The sequence below is a fragment of the Scyliorhinus canicula genome, chromosome 18, assembly GCF_902713615.1.
Source record: "Scyliorhinus canicula chromosome 18, sScyCan1.1, whole genome shotgun sequence".
Lineage (NCBI taxonomy): Eukaryota > Metazoa > Chordata > Chondrichthyes > Carcharhiniformes > Scyliorhinidae > Scyliorhinus > Scyliorhinus canicula.
This window is the reverse complement of record NC_052163.1, coordinates 21,842,603-21,862,585: the sequence shown is the minus strand read 5'-3', so window position 1 is coordinate 21,862,585 and position 19,983 is coordinate 21,842,603. Positions and strand designations below refer to the sequence as shown.

At 48.0% G+C, this 19,983-nt stretch overlaps 1 protein-coding gene across 1 annotated transcript in view; it reads left to right on the top strand.

Annotated features, from left to right (window-relative positions):
- The window catches only part of LOC119952961 (E3 ubiquitin-protein ligase rnf213-alpha-like), a 174,877-nt gene that overhangs the window by 104,885 nt on the left and 50,009 nt on the right, over nt 1-19,983 (top strand). Inside the window, 8 exon segments of the mRNA XM_038776606.1 lie at nt 1,360-1,551; nt 2,298-2,431; nt 7,583-7,773; nt 9,034-9,249; nt 14,738-14,925; nt 16,198-16,321; nt 18,736-18,836; nt 19,743-19,922. Coding sequence (XP_038632534.1) covers nt 1,360-1,551; nt 2,298-2,431; nt 7,583-7,773; nt 9,034-9,249; nt 14,738-14,925; nt 16,198-16,321; nt 18,736-18,836; nt 19,743-19,922 — 1,326 coding nt within the window.

Below are 19,983 nucleotides of genomic sequence, written 5' to 3'. Positions count from 1 at the left end.
GTTAAGCAGTGAATGCTGCTCACTGCTAACGATTGCCGTATGTTCTATTTTTGTATCAAATTTCTGTATGTATAGGGACAGATTGAAAAATTCCTGTATCGAGCAACTGTGTCTTGCTGTTTTCCCCACTAGCCCCACTGGTAGGGTGGGAATGGCTGGCTCTGACAATGGGCAGGGTGAAATTTGACTTACTGGCTTCTTTTTTACTTGCTCATGGGATGTGGGCCAGCATTTACTGCCCATCCCTGAGAGCATTTAAGAGTCAACCACATTGTTGTGAGTCTGGAGTCACATGTAGGCCAGACCAGGAAAGGTCGACAGATTTCCTTCCCTAAAGGGCATTAGTGTACCAGATGGGTTTTTACAACAATCGACAAATGGTTTCATGGTCATCTTTAGACTTTTAATTCCAGAATTGTTTGTAGAATTCAAATTTCACCATTTACCCTGACAGGATTTGAACCCGGGTTCCCAGAGGATGTCTCTGGGCCTCTGGATTACTAGTCCAGCAAAATACCACTACGCCAAGGCCTCTCCTGGGGTTGGGGTGTGTAGTACTGCAAGGCAGCATCACAATTACTTTGTGCGAAGAGTAAAAGACGACTTGATTGAAAAGTATAAGATCCTGAGGGTGGTGAGGAAAGGATGCTTCCTCTTGTGGAAGAATCTAGAACAATGGGTCATTGTTTAAAAATAGGGGGTGACCCATTTAACACTGAGAAATGGAGAAATGTTTTTCTCTCAAGGAGTTGTCTGTTTTTGGAACTCTCTCCCTCAAAAGGCGGTGGAACCAGAATCATTGAATATTTTTAAGGCCGTGCTAGGTGGAGTCTTGACAAGAAAGAGGGTAGAAGGTTATCGGGAGTGGGTGGGAAGGAGGAGTTGAGGCTGAAATCAAACCAGTCGTGATCCTATGGAATGGCAGAGCTGGCTCGAGGGGCCGAGTGGCCTAATCCTGCTCCTAAATCGCATGTTTAATGCCTCATCCAAAAGGTGGTACCTCCAACAGTACAGCACTCCCTCAGTACTGCACTGGAGTGTCATCCTCATAGGATTCCCTGTGAGATTTATTTTAGCACTTCACACAGGTAGAAGGCTGATAATGGAAATTGAACTTTGTTCCCGTACACCCCTCCTTTATGAACCAAAAATGTGTTGTTTGGGTGAAGCGATGTGCTAGATCGCCTGCAGGCAGAGATTTATGTTGCATTGGTACAAGATGGGAGCACCTGATCCAACAGCCTTTGAAACATGAAGCTGGATAGCTGAAGACATAACACACAGTTGATTTCACATAAAACGGAGCATCAGTTTTTATATCCTATATACACATGAATTTTCTTTGTATTGATAATGTAGACACACACTGTGGAAGTGCATTCAGAAGACAGTTACCCCGAATCTGGCTCAGATGATTTCCATCCTCGACAGAGACTATAACCTAAATCTTTTGGTGGACCCAAAAGTGAACGATGAGATTAAACAGCTCTGGCTCAACATCTTCAATGATATACAGATACTGAGGGTTTCTCACCAGGCAGGAAGCTCACGGTATGTACGCCTTATTCTGGTGTTGTAGATCTTTTAATGTCGCTGGTGTGTTCCATGAGTTGGCACTGTTTTTATTTGTGTAAATTAAATTCAGTTATTGTTCATAACAAATTACATTTTGGGAGCATATATTTTCTGGTCAATATATATACTCACCATTTTGAGATTATGCAGGTTTAATGACCGATTTGGTCTTTGTAATTTGTTCAATTTTGGTCCAAATGTATGGAGTCAAATGTCAAACTTCAGTGTGTGTGTGTGCGCGCGCGGCTGTGTGTATGTGGTGGTGTGTGTGTGTGGTGTGTGTGTGTGCGGCTGTGTGTATGCAGGTGTGTGTGTGGTGTGTCTGTGTGGTGTTTGTGTGTTGGTGGGTGGGTGTGTTTTGGTGTGTATGTGGTGGTGTGTGTGCGGCTGTGTGTGTGCAGGTGTGTGTGTGTGTGGTGTGTCTGTGTGGTGTGTGGTGGTGGGTGTGCGGCTGTGTGTGTGATGGTGGGTGTGTGTGTGTCTGGTGTGTGTGATGGTGTGTGTGTGATGGTGGGTGTGTGTGTGTGTGTGGTGTGTGTGTTGGTGGGTGTGTGTGGTGTGTGTGTGGTGGTGTGTGTGTGTGGTGGTGTGTGTGTGTATGTGGTGGTGGGTGTGTGTGTGTGTGGTGGTGTGTGTATGTGGTGTGTGTGCGGCTGTGTGTGTTGGTGTGTGTGTGCAGTGTGTGTGTGCAGTAATACAAAATGACATTATTTTTCCATTAGGCCAAAGACAGAGGAAATAACAGTCGATCACAAAGTGAGCAAAGCATCTGCACACGTTGCCTGTAGTGCCCCTTTCAGTTGGCTGATCAAGGAATACATTGACCAGTTCTGGGTTGAATTCCAGTACTTGGAAGGTATTTATTGCTCATTTTAAACTCAAACCTTTAATTCCCACTTCTCATCCATGGTATCAATCCGATGCATGTTTTAAAGTGTGATTGAACTTGACTGTTTGAACATTCTTGGCCAAGTCATCAAAGCTTTGACTCATCGGGTCGTGGGGGAGGTGCTGGCCCTTCCGAACTTTGGAAATTATTATTGGGCGGCGACATAGCGATGGTCAGGAAGTGGCTAGTGGTGAAGGGGTTGGTTTGGGAGCGGGTGGAGGCGGCCTCGTGTAGGGTCACAAGTTTAGGGGCTCTGCTAATGGCACATCTGTCATTCCCGCCAGCCAGGTACTCCACAAGCCCGGTAGTAGTGGCAGCCCTGAGGGTATGGGGACAGTGGCGGCAGCACATGGGATTAGAGGGGGCTTTGGTGTGGGCACCGATATGTGGTAACCACCGGTTTGCTCCGGGGGGGGGGGGGGGGGAGCAGGGGGGGAAGCCGCTGGACGGGGAGTTCCGAAGGTGGCAGCGGGCGGGCGGGGATCGAGAGGTTTGGAGATCTCGACCGGGATTCTCCGACCCCCCGTCGGGTTGGAGAATCGCCGGGGGGGGGCAGCGTGAAACGCGCCCCCGCCGGCCGCCGAATTCTCCGGCACCGGAGATTTGGTGGGGGTGGGAATCGCACAGCGCAGTCAGCGGCCGCTCGCAGTGGCCCCCCCCCCCCCAGCGATTCTCCGACTTGCAATGGGCCGAAGTCCCGCTGGTTCTTTGCCGGTTCCGCCGGTGTAAATTTGAATAGGTCCCTTACCGGCGGGACCTGGCGGGGGGCGGGCTCTGGGGTCCTGGTGGCGGCGCGGGCCGATCTGGCCCCGGGCGGTGGGGTGCCCCCATGGTGACCTGGCCCGCGATCGGGGCCCACCGATCCGCGGGCAGGCCTGTGCCGTGGGGGCACTCTTTTCCTACGCGTCGGCCGTGTCAGCCTCCGCGATGGCCGACGCGTAGGTGAACACCCCCCTGCGACTGCGCGGGGATGACATCAGCAGCCGCTGACGCTCCTGCGCATGTACGGACTCGCGCCGGCCGGCGGAGTCCCTTCGGCCTCTGCTAGCGTGATGAGGGCTTCCCGAGTTGGAGGAGGAGTTTGAGCTGCCAGGTGGGAATGGGTTCCGGTGTCTGCAGGTGAGAGACTTTGTGCGGAGGCAGGTTTCAACCTCCCTGCACCTGCTGCCCCAGTGGTTACAGCATAAGGTGGTATCGAGAGTAGGAGTAGGGGAGGGGAAGGTTTCAGAGATGTATAAAGAGCTGATGGAGTGAGAGGGAGCCCCGATAGGGGAGGTGAAACGAAAGTGGGAAGAAGAGCTGGGTGGGGTGTTGAAGGCGAGATTTGGAAGGGGGCCCTGAGATGAGTCAATGCATCCTCGCCGTGTGCCAGGCTCATCCTGATACAATTGGTCCACAGAGCCCACATGACGGTGGCCTGGATGACTCAATAAATCAAGAAAGTCACTAAAAGAAGCACCGTGCTCTTCTCTTAGCAGGTCCTTAGCATCTAGTTATCCACAATCTCAAAAGTGATTTATTCCGCCACCTTCTCCTGGCCGCTTAATTATTCTCGAAGAAGTCAATGAGGGGATGGAGGAAAGGTGTGGGCGCTGTGTGTGGGGGGTCCTGCGAACCCTGTCCATATGTTTCGGGCAGGGGTTCGCTGATGTCATGTCAGAAGTATTAAAGGTGAGGGTGGTACCGAGTCCAGAGGTTGCAATCTTTGGTGTGTTGGAAGATCCGGGAGCCCAGGGGGTGAGAGAGACCGACGTCCTGGCCTTTACCTCCCTGGTGGCCCAGAGACAGTTCCTACTAGGATGGAGGGACTCGGAGCCCCCAAAATCAGGGGTATGGGATGGGGACATGGCGGGGTTTCTGAGACTCAAGAAAATCAAGTTCGCCTTGAGTGGAACGCTGCAGGGGTTTGGAGGTGGCAGCCGTTCATTGACTTCTTCGAGAAAAATTAAGCTGTCAGGAAGGGTGGTGGAATAAATCACTTCTGAGATTGTGGATAACTAGATGCTAAGGACCTGCTGAGATAAGAGCACGGTGCTCCTTTTAGAGGCTCTTGATTTATTGAGTTACTGGGACCTATATGCAAGCATTCCACATGCATCAGCATACCTGTCCTATCGGTTTTCACTGTTGTGGCCTTGTTGTGCACTGAAATTAGCCATCTATTCACTGTAAGCAGGGTGGATTGGTTTTATTGAAATCCAATTTGGATCAGTTTTAACATTACACCACACCATTTATAATTGTGTCTGAAAGCATTTTCAGGAAAAAATACAAGAGCATTCTGTCTTTAAATCATCAGGATCCCAGTGAGATTGAACTGTGATAATTAACATTTAAGCAAGGTTTTGCTCATTTACTTTAAATTCCGCCCATATGTACTTGAAACTGTCCTCCAAATAATCACAATTTTTCATTTGCGTAATAATCACGCAAATAAGAAGTTCTGGGTTCAAGTCCCACACCAGGACTTGATGGCCAAGGAAGGTGCATTCATAACGTGGTCGAAATCCTTCCAACACGCCGTTAACTGGCAGGAAGAGTGGGGGAGATTCCTGCCCAGCCAGGCTCGCTGCAGAGTGGCGGCCCCTCAAGCCATAAGTCTCTGGTGACAGCTTAGTGACCTGTTCCAGGGAGAGGTTCCCTAGGTGTGAGAAGAAAAGCAACAACAAGTAAACAGTGCAAAAGAAAAACAAGAAGTGCTTTTAAATCGCTTATTCTTGGAATACATAGAACAGTACAGCACAGAACAGGCCCTTCGGCCCTCGATGTTGTGCCGAGCAATGATCACCCTACTCAAACCCACATATCCACCCTATACCCGTAACCCAACAACCCCGCCCCCCCCCTTTAACCTTACCTTTTTAGGACACTACGGGCAATTTAGCATGGCCAATCCACCTAACCCGCACATCTTTGGACTGTGGGAGGAAACCGGAGCACCCGGAGGAAACCCACGCACACACGGGGAGGACGTGCAGACTCCGCACAGACAGTGACCCAGCCGGGAATCGAACCTGGGACCCTGGAGCTGTGAAGCATTTATGCTAACCACCATGCTACCGTGCTGCCCACTAAATGTGAAGAGAATTACGTTGTGGGAAATCCATTAAGACTAAATGAGTTCTCCTTGTTTACGAGAACTTCACCTTGTGAGCAGGAAATTCCAGGGAAGTTCGTCCCTAAAATCTTTCCACAATCCTAATATAGCTGGAGCAGATTATTCAGGATTTTCAAAGGGAGTCCTGATGTATCGATAATGGACCTTCCTTCTCTCTGTTTTTCTACTTCCAAAATTGTTTTACAAATGATTAGTTAATACAAATGCCTGATTACTGACCAGTTAATCTCTCTGGAATTTTTTTGTTAATTCCGTGGGATGAGGGCACAACTCACTACACAAACTTTCCCAGGACATCTGTATGTTTTCAGAATCGGACATACCAAAGTCATGTCTCATCAACCGTCTTCCATGCTACTGTTACCTCAAGTCTGACCATTTTCAGAGATGGTCTCCCACCTTGAACTGTCTGTAAACTTCAGCTCATCCGACACATGACTGCTCTTACCCTAACTTAAATAAGGTTTGTTCACCCATCATCCCCGTGCATGCAGACTTGCACTGGTTTCTGGTTGGGCAACACCTTAATAGGATGGCACAGTGGTTAGCACTGCTACCTCACCGCGCCAGAGACCCAGGTTTGATTTTCAGCTTGGGTCACTATGCGGAGTCTGCACGTTCTCACGTGGGTTTCCTCCGGGTGCTCCGGTTTCCTCCCACAAGTCCCGAAAGACGTGCTTGTTAGGTGAATTGGACATTCTGAATTCTCCCTCAGTGAACCCGAACAGGCGCCGGAGTGTGGCGGCGAGGGGATTTTCACAGTAACTTCATTGCAGTGGTAATGTAAGCCAACTTGTGACACTAATAAAGATTATTCTTTAAAAATGTTCATCCTCGTCTCTAATAACCTTTTATTGTCACAAGTATGAATTTACTGTGAAAAGCCCCTAGTCGCCACATTCCGGCGCCTGTTCAGGTCGGGTAAGCTGGTATGGGAATTGAACCCGCGCTGCTGGCCTTGTTCTGCATCACAAACCAGCTGTCTAGCCCACTGAGCTAAACCATGACCTCTTCCCTCCATATCTCCTTCAGCACCACGGGCAGAATTCTCCGCTCCCCACGTGGCGTGGGAGAATCGTGGGAGGGCCTCCCGACATTTTGTACGCCCCCCTGGCGCCCCCAGCGATTCTCTCCCCCCCCCCCCCCTCGGAAAAATCGCCACTCGCCGTTTTTCATGGCGAACGGCGATTCTCCGTGCCCGATGGGTCGAGCGACCGGCCCTTCACCCCCGTTTCACCACGGCAGCAACCACACCTGGTCGCTGCATTCGTGAAACGGGCGCCAAATGCCCGTTTGGGGCATCTAGGGGCCCGATTGGGACGGGAGCACCGCGACTGTGCTCGGGAGGGGACGGACCCGCGATCGGTGCCCACCGATCGTCGGGCCAGCGTCCAAAATGGACGCACTCTTTCCCCTCCACCGCCCGGCAAGATCAAGCCGCCACGTCTTGCCGGGCGGCAGTGGAGAAAGACGGCACCGCGCATGCGCGGGTTCGTGCCATCTGTGCGCTGATGTCATCCGCGCATGCGCGGGTTGGAACCGGCAACCCGCGCATGCGCTGTTTCCGCGTCGCGGCCGGGAACGATGGGGGCCCGCTCTTAGCTCCCCCGGGTGGGGGTGAATTAGGTGCGGGGAGCGGGCCCCGAGGCCGTCATGAAGCTCGGCCGATTTCACGACGGCCATCCCGATTTTGATCGGAGCGGAGAATACCGCCCCACAACTCTGCATGATCTCTACCCTCCTGTACATTAGTGGCTGTGCATCCAGCTGTCCAAACCCTAAGCTTTGGATTTCCCTCCACAAATCTCTTCCCCCACCCTCTCATTTACGATGTCTGATAATTTTTAGTCCCATGGCAAGTCGTATAATGTTAATGGCACTATCTAAATGCAATTCTTTCTTGTATTTTTATACATCAACTTGCATCTGTTAATAAAGAATGTTTAATTGGTTGTCTCTCCGACCTCAATGTAATGTTATAAAATATTCCACTCACCCAGGAGCAGCTGACAGAGACAGGACCAAAATGCTGAAATTTGTTGACAGCTTTAACAAAAGTAAACTCGGGGAGTATTTGGGATGTCAAAGCGAAGAATCGAAGCATGAACTCGGGCAGCGATACCTGACTGACTTTATTTTGATGACCGTAACTGGCTCGTCGTGCAGTGAAGTTGGGGTCGATCTGGTAACGGTGGGTAAAAGCCTTACACCATTGCAAACTAATCATTTACCTGGGCACATAGCTTGTAGATTGAACTTAGTAGCTTCTTAGGCCCCTAATATCCCACATCAGCTACAATGGGAGCTTGTGGACCCATCCACATTGTGCATCAGTAAGACTTGCTAACTCTGCTGATCCATTCAGTAACTGAACTGAGTGGGCATCTGTAATTTATCTCAACATATATGATGCTGGAGCAATGACACCATTGTTACCTCATCGACATTAAAGTAACAATCTGCGCAGTGTAAAAACCATTCATTTCAGTGATGGAATGAGGGATTCTTCGACCTAGTACTCGCTGCAATGGTAAAATGAAGCGGTTTCCAATGCAGATATGAGGACTGACAGCATTATTGGATGGCATTGGCATTAGAAATTGACACGGGTGTGCTAGAAGTGGAAATGGTCCACAAATAAACATCATTGGCACAGGAGTGCTTGCAACTGGAAACTAAGTGACACCTAGTACTGTACAAAGTGTTGCAGCCAAAATAAAAGAACTGAACATTGAGATTCTAAGCTGTGTTTTTTTGCACAAGCGAGGGCAGCACGGTAGCATGGTGGTTAGCACAATTGCTTCACAGCTCCAGGGTCCCAGGTTTGATTCCCGGCTTGGGTCACTGTCTGTGCGGAGTCTGCACGTTCTCCCCGTGTGTACGTGGGTTTCCTCCGGGTGCTCCGGTTTCCTCCCACAGTCCAAAGACGTGCAGGTTAGGTGGATTGGCCATGCTAAATTACCCTTAGTGTCCAAAATTGCCTTTAGTGTTGGGTGGGGTTACTGGGTTAAGGGGAAAGGGTAGAAGTGTGGGATTGGGTAGGGTGCTCTTTCCAAGAGCCGGTGCAGACTCGATGGGCCGAATGGCCTCCTTCTGCACTGTAAATTCTATGAAATCTCAGGAATGAGTCAGATCATGGATTCAGTAAAGCAGAATGTATTCAATGTCTTTGTTGTAGTTTGTTGATTCAGGAGCGGTCAGTACCGATAAGAATGCTGACCCCACTCTCCACTCTCCAGTCCACTTAATTCAGTGAGAGCCAAAGAAAAGGTCCATCTCTCTCTCTTGCCAGAAGTGTGCCAGGTTGTCAACACAGTTCTGGCAACGTCCTGACACAGTGGTGAGGATGGCAAGTAATTTAGGGGACAACCCAGCTCGAGTTTCTCTTGGTTGAAAGCACTCCGGCTGCACCGAATGTTGTGTTTCATTTCCTCTTTTGTTTTCTTAAAAGATTTTCAGGTCAGCATTTATTTCCTGCATGAATGAGCTTCAGAATGATTGTGGTCTGACCCTTCAAGAGCAATCACCTCCCTGGATACACATTGCCGATAACATTTTCAAAAGCCGTCTGCATAATTTGTCGAAGACAATTGCGCTGTATCCAAAAATCCTGAAGCACATTCATTATTACTTACAGACAACAATGAATTCTAATCCTCGGGAAATGGTGAGTCTTATAAAAATATTGCAGAGTGCTTAAAGTTTATGAAGGATTGATAGTAAAACGCAAGGTTGTTTAAATTGTGATTTGAAAGCAATATTAAATGTGCCTCTGTGCTCATTCAGATGTTTTGCTGACAAGACAGAACCCATTCTGTTTTGCCCTTCAAGTCTTTGTCTTAACCTTACTTTGGAAACATGATGGATATATTTGTGTTTTTAAGCTAAAGACTGCTCTTGTTGCATATTTAAACTTGAGCATTTCACAATTCTGCTATCCTAACTCTTGGTTCTACTTAACACTCAAACTTGTTGGTTGTATTTCGGGTGATGGAGTGTAATGAGACTGACTATCTGTTCAGCCTCCTCAGTAACAGCCAGGGCCAACAGCGGGACTACGATAAGCAGCTATTGTTATTTATCTCTTCTAGTTCCCTGCTTCCTCCAGCTGTGTTAATTAAATTAAAAGAAAATGATTTTCTCCATACCTGCGAGGTAACAGTGGAATAGAATCTCGACAGTGCAGAGGGAGGCCATTCGGCCCATCGGGTCGGCACCCACCCTTCGGAAGAGCACCCTACCGAGGCCCACGTCCCGAGCCCATCCCCGCAACCCAGTAATCTAACCTTTTTCCCTTTTTTTTTAATAAACATTTTATTGAGATAATTTTGGTATTACAACAACAACAAAATAAACAATGTACATGAATCTATAAACATAGTGCGAAAGACATCTCCCTCCCTTACAGGTCCCACTTTTATTAACCCCTACTCTAAACTAAACTAAACGCCCCCCCTCCATCCTCCCCCCCAACTTCTGCAGACGATTAATTTTCCGCAAAGAAATTGACGAACAGTTGCCACCTCCGGGCGAACCCTAGCATTGACCGTCTCAAGGCGAACTTGATTTTCTCCAAACAGAGAAAGCTGACCACAGCCAGGTCTCCGACTTAGGGGGCTTTGAGTCCCTCCAAGCTAATAGTATCCGTCTCCGGGCTACCAGGGAAGCAAAGGCCAGAATGTCTGCCTCTTTCTCCTCCTGGATTCCCGGGTCTTCCAACACCCCGAAAATCGCCACCTCCGGACTAGGTGCCACGCTTGTTTTTAATACCGTGGACATGACATCTGCAAACCCCTGCCAAAATCCCCCAAACTTCAGACATGCCCAGAACATGTGGACATGTTTCGCTGGTCCTTCCGCACACTTTGCACACCTGTCTTCCACCTGAAAGAATCTGCTCATCCGGGCCACTGTCTTGTGAGTCCGATGAACGACCTTAAATTGTATCAGGCTGAGCCTGGCACATGTTGCGGACATGTTGACTACTCAATGCCCACAGACCACCCCAGCTTCTCCTCCCACTTGCACTTCATCTCCTCAGTCTGCATCTCCTCTGACCCCATAATTTCCTTATAAATGTCAGAGACTTTCCCTTCTCCTACCCACCCTCTGGAAACTACCCTTTCCTGAATCCCCCTTGGTGGTAGGAGCAGGAAGGTTGTCTACGTAGGAAGTCCCGCACCTGCAGGTGCCTGAATTCATTTCCCCTCGCCAAGCCAAACTTCTGCTCTCATACTCGGAAAGCTCCCCTCTATAAACATATTCCCCATCCTCTCAATCCCTGCTCTCTGCCATACCCAGTATCCTCCATCCATACTTCCCGGGGCAAACCGGTGATTATTACAGATTAGGGACCAGACCGATGCTCCCTCTGCTCCCACATGTCTCCTCCATTGCCCCCAGACTCTCAGGGCTGGTGGAGTACCGTGCCGGTGGGAATGGCAAGGTGCAGTTACCAACACCGCCAAACTGGTGCCTTTGCATGAAGCCGACTCCATACGCCCCCATGCCGACCCCTCCCCCCACCACCCACTTCCTGATCATGGCTATATTCGCCGCCCAGTAATAGTTACTAACATTTGGCAGCGCCAGCCCACCCTCTCCCCGACTCCGCTCAAACATTACCGTCCTTACTCGCCGGGTCTTGTCCGCCCAAACAAAGCCAGAGATCACTTTGTTGACCCGTTTAAAAAAGGACCGCGGAATAAAGATGGGGAGACATGGAAACACGAACAGGAATCTCGGGAGGACCGTCACCTTCACCGTTTGCACCCTCCCAGCTAATGTCAACGGGATTGTGTCCCATCTCCGAAAATCGTCCTTCATTTGGTCTACTAGCCGGGCAAGATTGAATTTATGCAGCCGGTCCCATTCTAACGCCACATGAATGCCTCGATACCTAAAGCTTCCCCCTACTAATCTAAACGGCAGCTCCCCCATCGCCTTTCCTGTCCCCTTGCCTGGACCGCAAACATCTCACTTTTCCCCATATTTAGCTGATACCCCAAAACCAGCTAAATACCCCTAGAATCCTCATGATTTCTTCCATCCCCTCTATTGGGTCCAATACATACAGAAGCTGGTCGTCTGCATAAAGCGAGACTCTGTGCTGTCCCCCCCCCCACCCCCCCCCCCCCCCCCCCTCTCCCAGACCAGCCCCTTCCAGCCGCTTGAGGCTCTCAGAACTCCACTGGGTACCCGTCCGGCCCCGGGGCTTTACCCGACTGTATGGCATTCAGCCCCTCCGCTATCTCTTTGATCCACCCAATCTGCACATCCTTGGACTGTGGGAGTAAACCAGAGCACCCGGAGGAAACCCGCGCAGACACGGTGAGAACGTGCAGACTCTGAACAGCCAACTGAGGCCGGAATTGAACCTGTGTTCCTGGAGTTGTGAAGCAGTAGTGCTAATCACTGTGCCACCGTGCCGCCCAAAGTACTATTTAGTGCCAATGAAAATTTGGCTTCTCTTTATTTCTGGATTCTGAACAACAGTGTTGAATTCAATAAATCTCAACACTAGCCCACTCATGAAGAACTGACCATTTCTTGACAAGAACTTGATGCAAATGGTTAGAAGAGCACAACGTTTTAAAGATTTGTCCAGGGATAAATAAGTAGGTAGGCCCAAGGCTATAAGAATCACACTTGTTAGCCACATTAAGGTACCATGAATGTGCATCAAAGAAAATCGACATAAAGTTTGGATTGGATTTGTTTATTTTCACGTGTACCGAGGTACAGTGAAAAGTATTTTTCTGCGAGCAGCTCAACCGATCATTTAAGTACATGGGAAGAAAAGGGAATAAAAGAAAATATATAATAGGGCAACACAACATATATAATGTAACTACATAAGCTCTGGCATCAGATGAAGCATACAGGGTGTAGTGTTAATGAGGTCAGTCCATAAGAGGGTCATTTAGGAGTCTGGTGACAGTGGGGAAGAAGCTGTTTTTGAGTCTGTTCATGCGTGTTCTCAGACTTCTGTATCTCCTGCCCGATGGAAGAAGTTGAAAGAGTGAGTAAGCCAGGTGGGAGGGATCTTTGATTATGCTGCCCGCTTTCCCCAGGCAGCGGGAGGTGTAGGAGGAGTCAATGGATGGGAGGCAGGTTCGTGTGATGGACTGGGCGGTGTTCACGACTCTCTGAGGTTTCTTGCGGTCCTGGGCCAAGCAATTGCCATACCAGGCTGTGATGCAGCCAGATAGGATGCTTTCTGTGGTGCATCTGTAAAAGTTGGTAAGGGTTAATGTGGACATGCCGAATTTCCTTAGTTTCCTGAGGAAGTATAGGCGCTGTTGTGCTTTCTTGGTGATAGCGTCAACGTGAGTGGACCAGGACAGATTTTTGGAGATGTGCACCCTTAGGAATTTGAAGCTGCTAACCATCTCCACCTCGGCCCCGTTGATGCTGACAGGGGTGTGTACAGTACTTTGCTTCCTGAAGTCAATTACCAGCTCTTTAGTTTTGCTGGCATTGAGGGAGAGATTGTTGTCTCTACACCACTCCACTAGGTTTCCCAGGTATAAAGGTTCTTTGCTTTCCCAGGTATAAAGGATTGCATTGTCGTTAATGATGTGGAGAGAGAAGAAAATGCAAATGGCACTCGTAGTCTTGTTATACACCAGCTGTAGCTCTGGATATTGCAGAATGATAAATGCTAATCATACTAACAAATGTGACCGTCACCTAGAACAATAGAATCAAGCAGACATTTTGTAAAGTTGTTTTGTTTGTGATGCAACACTAGAGGGAGCACTTTCTGCACATGCGCAGATGTAGTTTGTGTTGCAAGAGTTAGTGTTGCAGCCAGCACCACGCCGGTTTAGCTTAGTTGGCTCGACAGCTGGTTCATGATGCAAAGCGAGGCCAGCAACCTGGGCTCAATCCCCGTACCGGCTGAGGCTATATTGAAGGCCCCGCCTTCTCAACCGTGCCCCTCGCCTGAGGTGTGGTGATCCTCAGGTTAAATCACCACCAGTCAGCTCCCCCCCTCAAAGGGGAAAGCAGCCTGTGGTCATCTGGGAGGAGGGTGACTTTGCCTCACATTTGCATGTCCCACTCAATTTCCCTCACAATGAAGACAGGATAGAAAAAAACCATGACAGTAAGAGGTGAAAATGCCAGTGAGAAAATAGCAGCTGTACCAGCAATCATAACTGACTGCTTTAAGTGCTAAATCCAGCTCCCTTCCACCAAGTCATATCCAACCAAGTCCACCAAAGAACCAGGCCAAAACCAACTTGTCCAAAACTTTCTTGCCTAGTTAGATGAGTACAATTGATTACCTTGATAAATAAATATTAAATAAAAAAATCATCCCCCACTGTGGTGCTTGCGATCATGACCCGGGGATTGAAAGTCCCATTCAGTCCCAACTGCGATGGTCAGGCTGCGCAGGATCTAGCTCCAAAAAGTCACTCATTCCAACTTTGGTGATTGCTCCATAACTCACTGGCCAAAACTTCTCAAAGCGTTGTCTCCCGCGGGTCTGGGCAAGAATGTTTCAGACAATGTAGTTTGGGGACAGTGCTTTGGCCGACATGATTTGTTTCATGGTGAAATGTTGTAGCTGGCACATTTCTTGTTATTGTTGTTGACACGGCCGCTACTTTCTCATTGGCATTTCCCCCACACACTCTGTCATGGATTTACTTTCCATGGTCTTCATTTGGAGGCATTCTAACACTTATATAGAAGCATATAAAGTCGTGACAGTCCCAAATGAGCAGAGGCTGCTTTCTCCTTCGGGGGAGAGCTGACTTGTGGTGATTTAACCTAAGGATCACCACACCTTAGGCGAGGGGTAAGGTTGAGGGGGGAGTGGGGGCCTTCATGAATAATCTCAGTCAGTACAGGAATTGAACCCATGCTTTGGGCCTCACTCTGCTGCACAAACCAGCTGTCCAGCCAATGGGCTAAACCAGCACCCAGCTTATAAAGCTAGGCTGTAACACATGACATGTGCAAACTTCGGCAAGCATGGTATGGGCTGGGTGCACAGATGCAGTCATCCCTGATGCCTTTCCCAGTCAGTCTAAAACCTGAGAAAGACATTGAGAAATGTAACTGCTTCCACGGTTACCAATGTTGAGATTACAAAATCAGGGGAACATCTCTTCACACGGGCACCATTTGTGCTTATTTTTCAGACGCTTGACATATTTGCAGCTGCTGCTTGTGCTGAAGATGCTCAAGCTTTAGATATTGTGACAATTAACAACTGCAGGGAATTAATAAAAATAATGGATACTGTACAGCCATCGGTTGAACTCATTTATGATAAAAATTACATCAAAGCTTGCAAACCAGTATGCCAGCAAACTATTGGTGCAATCAGGTAAGCGTCACATTTTGTTCATCTCATGAAGTATCTGCTGATTGATGTGTTGTTTCATGTTGCAAATTCCCCACCTGATTTCAGGTCCATGCCTGTGGCACGCCCCCCCCCCGCCATTTGAAGCTTCGAAAGAGTTCATTGTTTTCAGGAGGGACTTCCACCCCCTCACTCAGGAGGAGGCCCCGCCTCAGAGAGCTGCCAATCTGATTGGCCAGCAGCTCTCTAATCCCTGGAGTGTCGCAAACTGCAGTGAATGGGACTGGGACTGCAAGCAGACCCCAGAGACTAAGTCCCGGGAGTCCAGGAGCAAGTAGGTTCTGGTGACCTTGGGGAAGGGAGTGTAGAAGAGGCCTGGAGAAGGGGGGGGGGGGGGGGGGGGGTTGGTGTTGGGGTATGGTCGAGAGGCTGGGGAGGAGCTCCTACAGGGGTCAGACCTTTTGGGGGTGACGCCCGATGTTACACAGAGGCGCCCTTCCCCCTTTTCTGCCCATAGTCTGGAGGGATCATTCTCAGGCTCCCACTCTCCCGTGAACTCTTCCCGCCAGCCTGAAGTTTGAGGCTGGGCAGAAAAAAGCTTTAAGTGATCATTAATTGGCCACTTAAGAGCCTCAATTGGACAACGGAAGGCGGGCCTTGCCTGTCCCAGCTTAAAGAGTGCACAGAGATTGGGGTGGGTGGGAACTCATGGCGAAGGCCATCAAAGTAATATTACATTCACCCCCTCACCTACAAATGTGCCAGCAGGGGGATCGTAAAATTCAGCCTCGTGTTTTCCTTCAAATACGACTGGAGAAGTCAATGCAAATATCAAATGTATTTTCCCCAATAGTGACAGTGAACCTGGACAAGACTAATCTAGTTAACACAGGGCAATGTACAACTTTCATATTCTTTGTGCTCTGAGGATTCCATTGTTTTGCCATGTATTGCATGATTTTAGCATGTTGTATGATAGGAGAGAGCAGAGGGCGATACATGTCTACGCGAGGGGGGATGGCAGTGGCTTTAACAAACAGTCAGGACAGACACGTTGGGCTGCATTTTTCCCCATCTTGTGGAAACGCACCTCATTGCCGCCTGCCACATGGGATCAAGCATTCAGCCTGAAAGAGGTTGTGATATAAATTGATTGCATATCCTTCTATCTAAGCTCTACGACAAGGGTACACATCAGTTCTGATAAAGTTCATACTTTTTTATTCTTACCACGAAGAATTTCAACATTAGAATCATATGAAGAGTAGTAATTTTATTTATTTCATTATCTGTTAGATCAAACTGGGAATGTATACTTGTGTTGGGAGTGTTTATCGAACATGTCGTTTTCAGTGCAGCCGCTGACACTGATGACCGGTTAAGAAACATTGCTGTAAAACATTGTACACAGCTTCAGAAGGTAAAGAACAAATCTCTGCAATGAATGAACTTGTCAGTTTATACACAGTGTCTCGGGCAATTATTGTATTTGACCTTATTTTCAGCTTATAAAAACATATCTGCCTGTCAAGAATTCTAAACTCATGAGATTCCTGGATATCTCTGTAACTCTCTCTTAATTATTGGAGATTAATGGTTAACACTTAGATTGTGTGCGAATACCTCATCAATTTGTACCGATGACAGGCACACTCCCTTCAGTAGTAAAACATAAGGCTGACAATGTGATAGAGTAATTGTTTATCCTCCGTCCCTCTCCCCACTGCAAAGCACATATAAAATAAAAACTCCTTTACATCGCCCGCCTTCAGATGTTGGCTAAGAAATGCAATAAGATGAACAGCAGGTCGCTGCAAAATGTGTAAACATCAACGTCCCGACAAACTGCGGCATGGTGGCACAGTGGTTAGCACTGTTGCTTCACAGCGTCAGGGTCCCAGGTTCGATTCCCGGCTTGGGTCACTGTCTGTGCGGCGTCTGCACGTTCTCCCTGTGTCTGCGTGGGTTTCCTCCGGGTGCTCCGGTTTCCTTCCACAAGTCCCTGAAAGACGTGCTGAGTTCTCCCTCTGTGCCCAAACAGGCGCCGGAATGTGGCGACTCGGGGCTTTTCACCGTAACTTCGTTGCAGTGTTAATGTAAGCCCACTTGTAACATTAAAAATTATTATTAATTAGAAGTAAAATTATTATTAGTTTTCAACTCTGATTAAAGCTTCAAACATAGGCAGAATTCCCAAAACTGCCATCTAGTGAATTTGTTTCAGGTTTGAATTCTGCTAAGACCATAACCATAGTAAATGTGACATTTAGGAGCAGTCGATTCAGCTAAAATAAATGGGTGTGCCGTGCAATTGTTTGTCTCATTGAAGTGTGCCGTGTTACTGAAAAGGTTGGGAACCACTGTCCACACCAACACTGAGCAGGAGGTTACATAGCAGGTCAGTGCATAGTCACAGAGGGGCCATCTTCCCACTGGCGTAAAGTTAAAGGGAAAACGCGACACAATAGCTTAACAAAACACTTACTCTTTAACTTTACACACATATATGTAATTCCTCATTCATAAACTGGTCAACATGAGTATCCTTCAAAATTTCAAGAAATACTATAGGAAGGCACTATAAGAAGGATGTGATTGTAAGAGTACGGGTGCAGAGGAGATCCATCAGGATGTTTGCTGGGCTGGAGTGTTTCAGCGATCAAGAAGGCTGGTTAGACTAGGGTTGTTCTCCTGAGAGCAGAGAAGGCTGAGGGGGACCTGATTGAGGTGTACAAAATTATGAAGGACATAGATAGTGTAGGTGGAAGATAACCAGGAGGCATAGATTTACGGTAAGGGGCAGGAGATTTAGAGGGGATTTGAGGAAAAGCTTTTTCACCCAGAGTGTGGTGAGAATCTGGACCTCATCGCCAGAAAGGGTGGTTGAGGCAGGAACTCTCGCAACATTTAAGAAACATTTAGGTGAGCACGGAAACACCACAGCATACAAAGCTATGGACCAAGTGCTGGAAAATGGGATTAGAGTAGATAGGTGCTTGATGGCTGGCACAGACACGCCGGGCCGAAGGGCCTCGTTCTGTGCTCTGTGAGTCTATGAATATAGTCTTTGAACTACAGTTTTTGTATTCAGTCTTGTGTCTCAGTGGTCAAACTAAACTTTCTCATCCCTCCTTGACTTTCTCAAATCCTTTGAGAAGACAAGATGCCAACAAAAAAATCTGTTTCCCAGAAGAAACTTCCAAGTCCGGCTAAAGTTCCATCGGCTGTGTTTTGTTTTCTTTTTTTTGTTAAATTTAGGGTACCCAATTATTTTTTTCCAATTAAGGGGCAATTTAGCATGGCCAATCCACCTACCCTGCACGTCTTTTGGGTTGTGGGGGCGAAACGCACGCAGACACGGGGAGAATGTGCAAACTCCACACGGACAGTGACCCAGAGCCGGGATTCAAACCCGGGTCCTCAGCGCCGTAGGCAGCAGCGCTAACCACTGTGCCACCGTGCTGCCCTCATCAGCTGTGTTGCTGAGAATAGGACAAAGGCTTAATGCATTCTTATGTCCTTCACCTGCTCCTTTCCCCACTTCTATAATGGGAGTACTCATTCATTTAACATGAACATGGCAAACACCTCTTTTAAAATAATAGATTGAAGAAGATTGTGAGGGTATGTTAACCGTTCTTCCATTTAAAGGGCAAACAGGAGTCTCTAGGTGTGTTTTGCACAGTATGAAATGGGTTTTGATGAAAGGATTTGTATATTGCCATTCAGAAGTTTCCCTGTGATTTCTGTCTCTGGAATTATTTCAATTCCTTACGAAGAATTGCTTTTTCTGCTTACACTGAACAGTAACAACGTTTCAATGGTTTTACACAGATCCTCAGGACATCTTCTGATTTGAAAAAGAACAGAACAGTTGAAGCAGTCATTACAGTTCTGCAGATGTGCAATGAGGAAGCCAGTCACTTGGACTGCAGGTAAAATTCGTCCATAAAGACGGCATTCATTGGGCACACCTCGTGCAGTTCCTGTGAATAATTGTGTTGCTGGGTGTTAAAGTGTCACTTGCTCTACCCAAAATTGTTTGTTTCTTAAATTAACGATTGGCATCCATTGCACCATGTTGTGCATTGGTACTACAACACATAATGCCACAACGTTGCTCCAATGTGGAGGATGTTACCGGACCTAATGTTTCTACATCTGAAACAAAAAGACTCTCGAGTATAAATTTCAGCAGCTTGGCTGCAAATGCGGTACGGTCCTTCCATCTCTATCGGCTCGGTGGAGGATTGTAGGGTCCAATTTTGTGATGACCAAAACTCAGTTGGCGGAGTGGATCATTTCTTTGCCGAATCCCCCCAGCGGAAGGAAGTTCAGCGCCAGAAGAGAAATTAAAAAAGAACAAGAACAAAGTACAGCACAGGAACAGACCCTGCGGCCCTCCAAGCCTGTGCCGACCATGCTGCCCGTCTAAACTAAAATTTTCTGCACTTCCGGGGTCCGTATCCCTCTATTCCCATCCTATTCATGTATTTGTCAAGATGCCCCTTAAACGTCACGATCGTCCCTGCTTCTACCACCTCCTCCGGCAGCGAGTTCCAGGCACCCACTACCCTCTGTGTAAAAAATCTTGCCTCGTACATCTCTAAACCTTGCCCCATGCACCTTAAACCTATGCCCCCTAACATAAGCTTTGTTAAGCTCGCTCGAATCATACCAAACACATGCCAGCGCCCATGCCAGTTGTGGCTAATTGTCAAGCCCTGGACCAGTCTCTGCTTTTGGAAGTGAACGCAGAGTCGAAAAATTGGGAGTGAAATGAGAAAACTGACAATTTTACCATTTCTTAATATTTTCTTCCTGCCTCGTCCTTCCCTCAGATACGGCATCAGAGAATGTGCAGTCTGCCTTGGGGTACTGAAGGATCCAGCCTGCCTTCCCTGCGAACATGTCTTTTGTTTCAGCTGTCTGGATCAGTGTCTGAAAGATCGACCCTTTTGTCCAAAATGTAAAGAGGCTGTGCCGGATTCCTTCAAAATCGAAGTCTCCAAGCAGTTAAAGTGAGTTTGACTCGACCAAACCAAGTTTCAGAGTTTGTCTAATGATATTAATAAAAGTATG